At 35.1% G+C, this 13,079-nt stretch overlaps 1 protein-coding gene across 1 annotated transcript; it reads left to right on the forward strand.

Moving 5' to 3' along the window:
* Window positions 1–6,095: 6,095 nt before the first annotated feature.
* On the forward strand, window positions 6,096–12,635 carry LOC128168776 (snaclec B6-like). The gene is made up of 5 exons (XM_052834936.1): window positions 6,096–6,247; window positions 7,294–7,391; window positions 11,089–11,173; window positions 12,024–12,255; window positions 12,474–12,635. The coding sequence occupies exons 1-5, from the start codon at window positions 6,217–6,219 to the stop codon at window positions 12,499–12,501; spliced, it is 474 nt and encodes a 157-aa protein (XP_052690896.1). The 5' UTR covers window positions 6,096–6,216; the 3' UTR covers window positions 12,502–12,635.
* The last annotated feature ends 444 nt before the right edge of the window (window positions 12,636–13,079 follow it).

The raw sequence follows: 13,079 nt of genomic DNA on the forward strand, positions 1-13,079 counted from the left end.
TCAGCATTGTGGTACATGATGTATCGTGACATGCATACTGTGCCATCAGCTCAGCACTGTGGTACATGATGTATCGTGACATGCATACACTGCAATCAGCTCAGCATTGTAGTACATGATGTATCGTGACATGCATACACTGCAATCAGCTCAGCATTGTGGTACATGATGTATCATTACATGCATATTGTGCCATTAGCTTAGCAATGTGGTGCATGATATATCAGTTGTTGGAATTTTGTGATTGTCCTCAAAGCGTTAGGGATTCTGTGGCAATCTGGCCGGAATTGAACTACAAGGTAGTTGTAGTAAATTTACTTAGCATTAACATAGTTGCTAAAACTCTATATTTGATACGATGCAGTTAGACTATACTATATTTTGGTTGCTATCTAGTTTTGATTGTATGAATGAGTCATGAGGCTCACAAGATACATATAATTGTTTATGGGGTTTAATTTTCATTGATGCTAATTTTCATTGATAAAGACAATCAATCTATTTAGTATTAAACATAAGAAGCACTGTATTGGTTCGTCCATTTTATGCATACTTATTTTAAAAAATAAAAAAATCAATTATTACATGTAAAAATCCGTAAAAATATTGCTCATAAACCTACAGTACTTGTTTTGGTTGCTCTATATAGGGGAATATTCGCCTCTGTTTTATCTTCATCCCTTGTTGGCGTTGTCAGCATGCAAAGGACAATGTGCGTTTTATAAAGAGCTTTAAAAATAAGGTGAAAGATAGTTAAAATCATATTGAAAATAAGACTGTTCAAAGTTATCACCACAGTGACGTCATATTGTAGAAATGACGTCATGAAAATTGCCTTATTTTGATAAATTGATGTTTTGTAGCAAAATATGGGTGTTTTCTGATGCTTTTTGACTGGGAAACATCCAGCGCAGGCTTGCTCAAGTACCATTTTTTAGTATAATGTGTATAACTATCTGAAGAAAAACATTATGTTAAAATCGTACTTGAGCAGAACTGCACTCTATACTTCCGAATTCAAAATATAAAGCAAAATTGAGAATATTTTAATTTTTTGCACGGGAATTAGGTCATTTAGCTGACGTCATAGATAAACAGCAAATGAACAATGATGACTAAAATTAAGATTAAAGTGATAGGCATCCTCTATACAATGACTTATGAAGATTTGGTTTTTATACAATGCTATTTAAAAATTGCTAGAAATCGGGGGGAGATATTTGACCATACCGCACATAGTCCTTTAAAACAAGGTGAATTTAAAACAGTTTCAAAATAACTGTGTTAATTAAATAGAGTTTCTATTTTTAACTGCATTTGAGTGAATTTAAAGATGGGCATAACCATATGCATATGTAGAAGAGTTAAAAAAAAATGGGGCCAAAATAATCTTGGATATTGTAGTACTTGGGATAATAATGACTTTCTTTTATAGATACTGACAAAGAAAATACCTCTGATGTTGCTTCCCTTCTCAAAGAAGCTCTGGCAGGAAGTTCATGACCCCTAACTGAGTTCTTAGTCAGCCAATCACAACTCAGATAAGAAGGGTTCCAACCTTTATGTTTTAATATAGAAATGACCAATAAAATCAAATAAAAACATATCTTGGAGCTGCATGGAGAGTCCGGGGAGTTCTCGGCTTCTGTACGATGTGAGTTCCAACTATTTTTGCCAATGGCTGGACCGGTCGTGGTAAATTTACTGAGAGCTTCTTGATCAACTTTTTGTACAGAAGGTGCAAGTTTTCAGAATTAAAACTGTTCTGAGAACTGTGTTTTGTAATGTTCAGTAAAAATAAAGTGCTCTGTATACTTGTGAATAAACTGTTGATGTCTGAGGTCATTTAAACTGTTGATGTCAGAAGGTTAGTGTTGTGTCAAGGTCACTGATGATGTTGACCTCATTAGATGATGACTTGGGTTCACAGAGTTGTTACTGGTGTTCTGAAAAAAAAAACACAGAAAGAATGCCATAGCAAATATTTTGTTTCATATCATCTACATGTATTAATTTTTAGGGTTTTTATTCGTAGGGAATTTGGGAAAAGCTGTGTCAAGTATGAATAATTTACTACAAGTTTTATTGTTTAAATTAAGACAGGGGGTTTCTTAATTTGGCATGTTGGTAAAAATTTTACAATGTTTATAAAGTTGTGTTTGTATGAATACAGATAAATAATGGATTAATTTGTACCTTTTGATAAAACAAAGATACGATGTCTTGTACTTTTATTTTGATGTATCTGAAGAGACGAGAGATCCCGGCATTTAGTTGTTGTATGTCACTGTGCTAATGGTAGCCAAGTTCTATCTCAATGTTTTCTTAATCTCAGCAATATTTGACAATAAATTGATGATATTCTGTTCATGTTTTTGTTTTCCTTTGCACTGAGAATTATTGTCATTGTACACCAGAAATATGATTCATAAACATATTATTAAGATTTTCTTCTGGTCCAAAGAATCAATGTTTATAATTATCTGGTATTAGGTTGAAACATTTTGAAATGATTTTTTTTGTTAATTTGGCATTTAATATACTTGTTAATTTAAAAGTAATCTTTAAACCAAAGGCACCTGTTACTGGGTCCGTTCTTATCATTCTTAAAAATAATGGATATTTACAAAACGTGGCCTTATGATAAATAATGGACACAGAGACAGGTAAAACCAATGCATTATTGGACAGATACAAGTAAGCAGAAAACAAGAATAAGATACTACATTTACCAATAGATACAAACTGTAACCCAACTTTTATTCGCGTGCGATATTTTCACGAGGTATGCGAGACCCTCGTCTATGCGAATATTTGTCGCCGTAAATCACTTTAAATGTAACTGGTATATTAATGTAACGTTTGTGGATTCTTTATGATTCGGCTGATCTACTTGAGCTATTAAGAATAAATCAATTTTCTCAATTAAAGATTTTTATTAATAATATTTACACCTCTCTAGAACACGTGCGCTTACTACTGCGCTCTAGTTGCCAAGTTGACTACATCATCGGTACCAAGCTTTATTATCAGGTCTCGGAAGCCTTATTCAGGCACGTAAGACCTATTGTAAACAATTGCCCATCTTCGCCAGCCAAGGGTTTTCGGTCCACTCTGCTCCCCATAAACGTTTATGGGAAGCAAAGTGGACCGAAAACCCTTGGCTAGCGAAGATGACAAATGTCTTAGTTTTCCTCAACTTTCTCTTGTTGTTGCTAGCGCTAGCAACTACGTTAGTCTTTTTCACTGGAATACGCATGCTCGACTCCATAGTAGGGGATTATGGGAATACTGTACTACTGTAGATAAACTGTACCAATTGAATTTCGTTTTATCGTCTTCACATGAAGTTTTGTGTTTTATTGTAAATGTCACCAAGTAACAGTAATTTAGGTCTTTTAATGCAAAGTTATTTTCAATATTATAATAAATAGCTAGCTTTATCTTAAATTCCTTCAAGCTCGGATATGTTTTCCGAGCTTGCCGGAAAGGCCCGAGAAGATACAATTGCTACAAAACAGAACCATTGGTTCTTGAATTTTTTTAACTTGAAATTGAAATTACAGTAGATACATAATGATTGAGGCACAGTCAATGAGCTATGCCATTGCCGATATGTAGCCCACTCTAGATCCACAATTCTAAATTGAGACCCCACTCAAACACAATTCCAGTACACCACTGTGCCTTCCTATTGTTAATTAATCGATTCAGAAATTTAAACCAATGTTTTAGAAATCTGCTTCTTTGTTTTACGATGGCTACAGCGCTAGCTAACCAATCTTTTTAAAAAGATAAGCTTGTCGACTTCTACGCCGACACTGACCCTCTGACATCGTTCTGTCTCCGCTTTATATACCCCTCTGTCACGTGGCAAAAGCTTCGGAGTACAAAACAGGAAGTCTCAAAACATACTCAAGAGAACCGAAAGGTGTAATTGATTCTCATTAACTACATCCGATTCACTTCGTTTAAGAAAATCTAAAATTGATCGCGAAATAAGTCGCCGCGAATTATTTTATCTCCTGCAAATCGCGAAATTAATTCGCGTTAAAAATAGGTTAAAAGTATTTAATTAATGTGTGTTAAAAGTATAGATAGAGCGATGTAGTAGGAAAATACTAGCAAATATTACAAATTACATTTAGTCTGCCCTCTTTTTTTTAAATCACGAGTTAGATCCTAATTTGATCATGTAACCGCAGATCACACATCAGAATGTAGAACACTGTACTTCATAAATTTAGCATTCTTCATTTATTTACTAAAAGTATAAGTAATCTATCATCCGGAGCTCACTGTTTCTGGAAGAACCATATAAAATTAAACCTTGATCTTCAACCTACTTCAAATTCCAGGAAATTTTTCCGCATCCAAGCCTAGGTCTGTCATTGCTGTCATTGTTTTGGTTGGCTGATCAGTTTATCAAAAGATGTTGTTATTCCATATCAAAATTTTTCACAGCATCCCCATCCTCCATATTTAAAATATTAGTCAGATCAGCGTCAGCAATTGCAGTACTAGAAAAATTGTATCCAGTAAAGAGAGATTTAAAATAAGTAATGGCTAAAACGAATGTTTCACTATTTTCCGTTTTCTTCAAAACCTTTTTTGCATTTCAATTTCGGTGGATATGAAGCATTTATGGCACACATTAGTTTTTGTTCTTTACGTAAGTTATTTTTATTTGTTGGTCAGTTGTATTACAAATTTGTACACCATGCTAAATCTAGCCCAAGGTGAAGTCGCCCGTCACCGAGTTTTATAAACCGTAGTTTGATAAAAATCTAAAAAGAAACGAGAGCAAACTGACGACTTAATGTGAGATACAGACGTATCGAGGATTTGATTTACCAAATGAGTACGAGGAGATTCACGTCATGAAGACTTTACAGCAGGTGACGTGACCAACTTGTTCTCCCGTGATTATTTAAGAAATAAACAACGTTATTTAGTGAACATGGCGTTATGAATAGCAATTGCTCTGTTGGCATATTTCATGATGCGCGCTAGCGCATCATGGAAAATATGCCAGCAGAGCAGTTGCTATTCATAACGCCATGTTCACTAATTAATCGTTGTTTATTACTTATATTTGCATTTTACCACTCGCAAATACCCTGTTTTAGCCTAGACCTTGACATTTAGCTATTACATCAAAAGTAAACATTCAGACTGTAATGCATCTTTTTAATTCACATAGATTTGTTAACAGAGTCAATGATAATTTATAACAGTAATTCCTTTAAAATGTTATCAAAAACATGTTTTAATATAAAATACGTCAATTTTAATGGAGTTGGAGAAAAACACATGATGTATCGTATAGTAGTTTAAATCTATAACGTCATGGAAAAGTACATATAACGTTACACCTTTATGACGTCATAGTATACAGACAGAGCAATTGCGATTATAGAGAAATAATTGCAGCTCCTCCATATGGGCTTACAGTGGAAAAGAACAATGGAAATGCAAATATAACAATATATTGCTTGGTACCCCGTGATGATCACATGGAATTCTGCATCCTTTTATAGTTACATTTGTACAAATACCTCAGAACCACGTAGTATATAACTATTTTACCATTGGTTCCACAACACGTGAATGTTACCAATGGTTACGCGCTGTAAGGACGATTACCCATGGTTACGCAGAACGTGATGGTTTCGAACCACATGCATTTATAATGATTTAGCTCCACTAGGTTAGCGTACTAATTGTTACAAAGCTTTCACGCGGTGTCGTGCCAACATCCAGATTCCCTTTTTTTTACACCATACAAAGCTTGGCTGTATAATGTTTCATTCCAACCCCTAACACAATTATATTAAAGATTCTACTCTATAGAATACACGCGAGTCCCGTGATCCCACCATTTATACCACTTTAAATTGAAAATTTACAAGATGTTTAAAAGGAAAGATGCATCAGCATAGACTATGCATGTACAGTATATATACATGTCTTTCTCGAGCTACATAAAAAAGATAAGAATACGGTAGGTCATTATCGGTGATATTTCTCCACTCATGACTAGTGCACGATCCCAGTGTGTATATGTAACCACCTTGTACATATATTATATCGGTAAGTAGTCTGAAGGTAAGTATTCTGTGGGGCGGCTGACGGTTCCCACGGGTCTGATTTGTTTATCTATTCCGGTATATGGCTAATTTCTTTAGTTGTCATAGAACCCATTGATTGTCAACAATGATCTCTGCAGCCCTCGTTCTCCTTATAGGTCAGTAGTTTTATTTTTATACCACCACTCATCGAGGCTAAATTAATTCTTACCTAATTGCGTTCCTCGAGCCCCCGCTCTACGTGTGAAGGAACAAAAGGGATGGCCCGGTTTAATTTCAACGTAATTGATCCCGTGGCTATTTCATATGTTGTTTGATTAATTTTAACTGATTAATATAACGGATTATAATTGTGTTGGGTTTTTTTTTTTTACTATATTACGACATCAGTTGTAATGATTTAATATCAGAGTATTATTTGAATTTGGAATTATTTTGATTCTTGGAATTTTGGGCTTTTAAGAAAATTGTTCTTAGTTATAGACTATTCATAAGGAAAATTCATGTTAGTTGACTAATTTTGTTAAAACTAACACATCAAACAATAAAAATTCATGTTATTTTTCAAAGTTAGTCTAACTAAGGGCAATTTTCTTAAAAGCCCTAAATTCCAAGAATCAAAATAATTCCTAATTCAAATAATATTCTGTTAAATAAGTAATTATAATTTTTTTGTACGTTTTGTAAACTGGCTATCAAAGTTAGAAACCACGTAAGTTATGGCGGCAAGTTTTGAATAGTGACGGGACCTATCTTTTTAGTCACTGTCTGTATCACTGAAAATCTCCTAACAAATGTGTTTGAGCTAGAAATTACAATCATTTTCCGTCAGGAATATAGGGAATTATATGCAGTGGATGTAATTTATATATAAATATTACCAGTTTTATTATTTGTGTCTTAAATTACAAACCTGGCGTAAGTGTTTGATTTGTATACGTTTGTATATTGTTTATGTATGAGAGTTTAAAATCGTTAATGTGGACAATGACAGGACTGGACAAAAGGGTCACATGACTAGTTCTACGTGCACTCTTAACTAATCATACACAGGACTGTCACTCTCCGCCTAGTACAGCCCCTTGACATTTCAGGTTTTTCTGTATAATAAATATCTATTAACAACGACCAAAGCTACTGTTAGCTTCGTTTGAAAATAACATAGAGGTTATAGTTTGTTACTACCTTGTCTGTCTGTCCACAGTTCCCGCGGTGTTTGGTGCCTGCCCCCAGGATTGGAGACAGGTGGACAGCCACTGCTATATGATCAGCCATGCCAAACTTACTTGGCCGGAATCTCAGGTAACTATGGTTACTGTTTATGCTGTATATATCGTCAAATTTAAAATTGTAACTTTTCAATATGAATACACACATTGTATAATTGATCACCTTTGATCAACCCCATATCTTCATAATTGTTTTTGAAATGGCATATATTATTTACATTCCACATTTATTTTGCATATATTTACATTTCACATATATTTTGAATGTAAAGCTACTGCAGATGTATACTCTGTCCCAAGATATTTTGGATTCACGTTTGGCTTAATTGTTTGATATTTATAAATACCTCGGGATTCAAATGATGTTCATTTAAAAGTATGAAAAATTTCCAAGATTTCTCAGTCAAAACGCCCCTGTTAGCTTATCGGGTTTCAATACAATGCTAAAAAATGTGATGTCTACGGAGATTTTGCATTGCAGCAAGCCCGGATGATAACGTTGAAATATTGCGCGATGTATTCCGAGTGTATTCCGAATGGAGAAAAGATGTAAACATTCCCCATTATAAATCTCCGTAAGGAATCTGTTTTCGTTCCTGTGAATTTTTCCGAGTAAAAGATGATAATGTGTCAATGAAATTATCTTGGAAAATATCCCTTTCAACTATTTCAATTGCACTTCATTCACAGGTAAGTGTATTTTTATTAAAAATCGTCCAAATGTGCAGCATAAATATCTTGGGACAGACTATAGCACCGTAACACAGACAGTGTACTAACAGGTTAAATCACGAGTTTTAATTGTGACGTCACAAACGTTGAACGCTGATAAATACAACGTCACAAGCGAAAATCAAATATCACGCTTTTGGCTGTTACTGTGGCTCTTCCATCAATTTGAACTTACCCATAGGATAATACAGTAAATTGAGGTATAATTAGCATTTGCGTCCAAGGCAAGAAGGTAAAAAAATGTAAATATAAGTATTAAATCCTTATTATTGCACATACCGTTGCAGTTATGAGACTATATCTTTAAAAAAATAAGGATTCAATACTTAATTGTAAAGCTACTGCAGATATAGCACCATAACACAGACAGTGTACTAACAGGTTAAAGCTGACATGAATTCATAAAAGCATTTGGTCGCCATATTAGTTTCGATCGCTCCTCTAATGCCAATGGCACCCCTGCGAATGTGTTCGGGATGTTTTCTTTATCGTTGCTAAGTATGTAATAAATCCAGAGGTGCCCGAATGAAAGTTCACGAGACTTCACCGAGATGTGCTCAGTTCCTGTGAAATTTCGAGCGGAAGTATGAGTGCTCGGATAATATTCTCAAAATACGTAAGTACTGGTCGTTTTTATATCATATCCTACTTGGATTTATGTTAAAACATGAACACCTTTCAAGATGTATGTCTTATTTCACCATCTAGCGGTTATTTATATTAAACGCTAATATTCAGAACAGAGTTATCGTTCGTGTTCAACCACGTGTAAAGTGGTTGAAAGTATAAACATAAGGTTGCTTAATAAAATCATAGCCATGTTTGATGCTTGTGGTGTGCAATACCATGTTTTTAGAGAAATAATGGGTGTCTGTTCTGTATAAAAACTTAGTATATCGAGCTATTTTCAAGGAACATTCTGCATAAAATAGTATAGTCTGTTGCACTATTGATGCAATTACTAGGTCAGGCGCGGATCGAAAATTAATCATCAGGGGGGATCTCTACAAGCATGTTAATTGTTGCAAAAGCAGACAAGAACTATTTTTTGTATTGTCGCATTTATTTCTAGAACACATTTTATCCACCAATTATTACTGAAGATAAAGTTTAGAATCAATAAACCTCTAGATTTATATTTGACTACAAATACCTAGATTCTATGAAATAGACTATAAACACGAGGCATGATTTTTACTGCGAAACTGAAAGGGTCAAATAAAATCACGTGGTCTAAAATTTAAATGACAATAACATTCGCAGGGGTGAATGGGGTATATATATCGGTTGAGAAAGTTACGGTCGGTTGCTTTCCGATCGAGGCATTCAGGTTGCACGGACTTCTAAATGCATGAACTACACATTGTAGTAAAATGTTTGTAGTAAAGAATAAAGAACACAATCAATGAAATACAAAATATGTTTATTCTGTGAAAGGATTTTCCAGATATCTTTATTATTTTGCACATACAGTGCTGCCTCACTACGCATTCACATCGAACACGTGTGTCGTTCATACAGAGTGAATAACGTCTGCGTCTTTTTGAAAACCCCGGCGGCACTACATCAAACACAGTAGATAAATGATAGTAAATCCAAGAAAATGACAATGTAACATCTTTCCATCCGTTCCACCGTTTCTAAAATCCATGCGATCATTGACATTGCTCGATCTGCCACAGTGTGTTGTTTGCGCATGTGCGATGTTATAACATACACAGGAAAACGGTCCACAATTATCGAGGAATTTTATAAGTATCAGCGCCTTGATTTCAGTCTGTCTTGTTTCATCGTGTATTGGATATATCTTGTCAGTGCAGTGGTTGTCATTTTATTTTTCTTCAAAACGCGTTTCTACACGTCTTTTCGTCTAAGGCAACGTGTTCGGGTGCATGAAATACCTGAATGCGGTGAAGCATGAGTAGTGCTCTCAGCTTATATAGGGGGTGTGTAGCGATGAGCAGAACAATAGAAATCGACAACTAATATGGCGGTAGTCGGAGATAAAAGGGAAATAATGCGTATTTATGAATTCATGTCAGCTTTAAATCACGAGTTTTAATTGTGACGTCACAAACGTTGAACGCTGATAAATACAACGTCACAAGCGAAAATCAAAGATCACGCTCGTGGCTTTTTTCTGTGGCTCTTCCATTAATTTGAACTTACCCATAGGATAATGCAGTAATTTTGAGGTATAATTCGCATTTGCGTACAAGGCAAGAAGGTGAAAAAATGTAAATATTTAAGAAATAAACAACGTTATTTAGTGAACATGGCGTTATGAATAGCAATTGCTCTGTTGGCATATTCCATGATGCGCGCTAGCGCATCATGGAAAATATGCCAGCAGAGCAGTTGCTATTCATAACGCCATTTTCACTAAATAATCGTTGTTTATTACTTATATTTGCATTTTACCACTCACAAATACCCTGTATTAGCCTAGACCTTGACATTTAGCTATTACATCAAAAGTAAGCATTCAGACTGTAATGTATCTTTTTAATTCACATAGATTTGTTAATAGAATCAATGATATGTTATAACAGTAATTCCTTTAAAATGTTATCAAAAACATGTTTTAATATTACATGTTAATACGTCAATTTTAATCGAGTTGGAGAAAAACACATGATGTATCGTATAGTGGTTTAAATCTATAACGTCATGGAAAAGTATATATAACGTTACACCTTTATGACGTCTTAGTATACTGACAGAGCAATTGCGATTATAGAGAAATAATTGCAGCTCCTCCGCATGGGCTTACAGTGGGAAAGAACAATGGAAATGCAAATATAAGCATTAAATCCTTATTTTTTGAAAGATATAGTCTCATAACTGCAACGGTGTGTGCAAATAAATTCTCATAACGCGCGTTATTCAATTTGTATGCACACACCGTTGCAGTTATGAGACTATATGTTTCAAAAAATAAGGATTCAATACTATATATATATATATATATTACACACACACAAACACACACACCACCACCACCATCACGCTTCAAGTAATGTCATGTTGTTCTTCAGGAAATGTGCCGAGCGTTGGGCGGCACTCTGGCGACCTTTGAGAACAGTGCCGATATCAGCGCTATAGCCTTCCAGCTCCACGGAGGTCAGTGTTTGTGACGTCACCTCATTTATTTTTTCCTAGATGATATCATATGGGTATCAGCAAATTTTTATCAAGAAGCAAGACTAGCAACACTGTTTATTTCTTTCAGCCACAAAACTCATTTATATGAAGGAATAGCAATATTGGATTTCAAAGTTGTTCATATTTTTATAGACACCAGCAAACACAAATTCATATTTTATATTTACACTTTCATTTGGTATAAATGAGTGAAGGGCAAAAATGCCCACATATGACGATATGAATTACACGTGTTCAGAGGACTCAATGTTCGTGGCATTTTTTGTTTATTTTAATCTCTTTAAGAAGAAACGCTGCGTATAGATATATGTAAATGTTATCTAAATATATATCTAAAATATTTGGATTAATTCTTTACTTAATCTTAGTTTATGGCCAAAAATATCATATGATGTCGACCACTCAGCCTCTTAAACGAAATGATTTCCTTGTCTGTCTGTCTATATATCCTTGTCCGTCTGTCTATATATCCTTTTCAGTCTGTCTGTCTAGATATCCTTGTCTGTCTGTCTATATATCCTTGTCTGTCTGTCTAGATATTAATGTCTGTCTGTATATATGTAGATATCCATGTCTCTCTGTCTAGATATCCTTGTCTGTCTGTCTAGATATCCTTGTCTGTCGGTCTAGATATCCTTGTGTGTCTGTCTAGATATCCTTGTCTGTCTGTCTGTCTGTCTAGATATCCTTGTCTGTCTGTCTGTCTAGATATCCATGTATGTCTGTCTAGATATCCTTGTCTGTCTAGATATCCCTGTCTGTGTATAGATATCGTTGTGTGTCTGTATATCCTAGTCTGTCTGTCTAGATATCCGGGAGGAGAAGATCTGGGTGGACGGAACTGACGCCGTCTCTGAGGGACATTGGATCTGGGCCTCAAACGGACATGACGTCATTTCCTCTTTCTCGGGCCGTGTGTCCAATAACGACAAGGACAAGAACTGTCTGAGCATGGACTCCGATCACCACTTCCAGTGGTACGCGGAGAGCTGTCACTCCGAGGCGTACTACATCTGCGAGAGACTCAACGTCGTGTCAAGGTATAGAGACTTAGTGAATGGTGGGCCATTGGTCCATTCAAGTTATAGCAATTAATACAAACAGTTTTAGTACCGTTATTTTAAATGTTTTACGTCTTGATCTGTTTAACAGTTATTATTGTGATTAGTAATTTTTAAAAACATCTCCGATCGATATTTCAGTTTCAATCTTGGTTTTTTTTTCATTATTTAAATTTTTTCCGGTTTTTTTTTTATAGCGGAGCTGGATCCGTGGTGGTAGGATAGAAGGCAGTGACGTCATCAACAGTTCAGGGGACTGTGTCAAACCATCACAAACTTATGTTAACGAATTGTAACAATTTCTGTCAAAACAAGAGTGTCCTTAAATCATGCTTTTCAATATAAATCCAGAAACTCTTTTCAGCATCTCCATGCTATATACTAACTTCAGAATATCTGCTAGCTGACATTTTTAAAAGCAAATATAAAATACACGCCGCCAAACTAAATTTCAAAGTGTTATTTGTCTTGATGGTGCTTTTCATACTGGGAATTTTCTCAGTCATTAGGCGGAAGCGCCTATTGCAATTGCTTTCATGACCTTCTACGTCATAGGTCAAATTCCTGCCCTTTTTCATGGTAAACTATCGGATGTTATATAAACTAAGGACACACAACTCTACAACACAACACCCCCCCCCCCCCCACACACACACACACACTGTTCGACCCCCGTTTAAACATCGTTTCTGATAATAGAACTGTAGTTTGTCTCTAAATTTTTACTTCATCGTTTTTAATTATCCATTGAAAATGCCTATAGCAAAGATAGCAAGTGGTAGATTTATGTTTTTGATAGTACA

Source organism: Crassostrea angulata, unplaced genomic scaffold (genome assembly GCF_025612915.1).
Source record: "Crassostrea angulata isolate pt1a10 unplaced genomic scaffold, ASM2561291v2 HiC_scaffold_47, whole genome shotgun sequence".
NCBI lineage: Eukaryota > Metazoa > Mollusca > Bivalvia > Ostreida > Ostreidae > Magallana > Magallana angulata.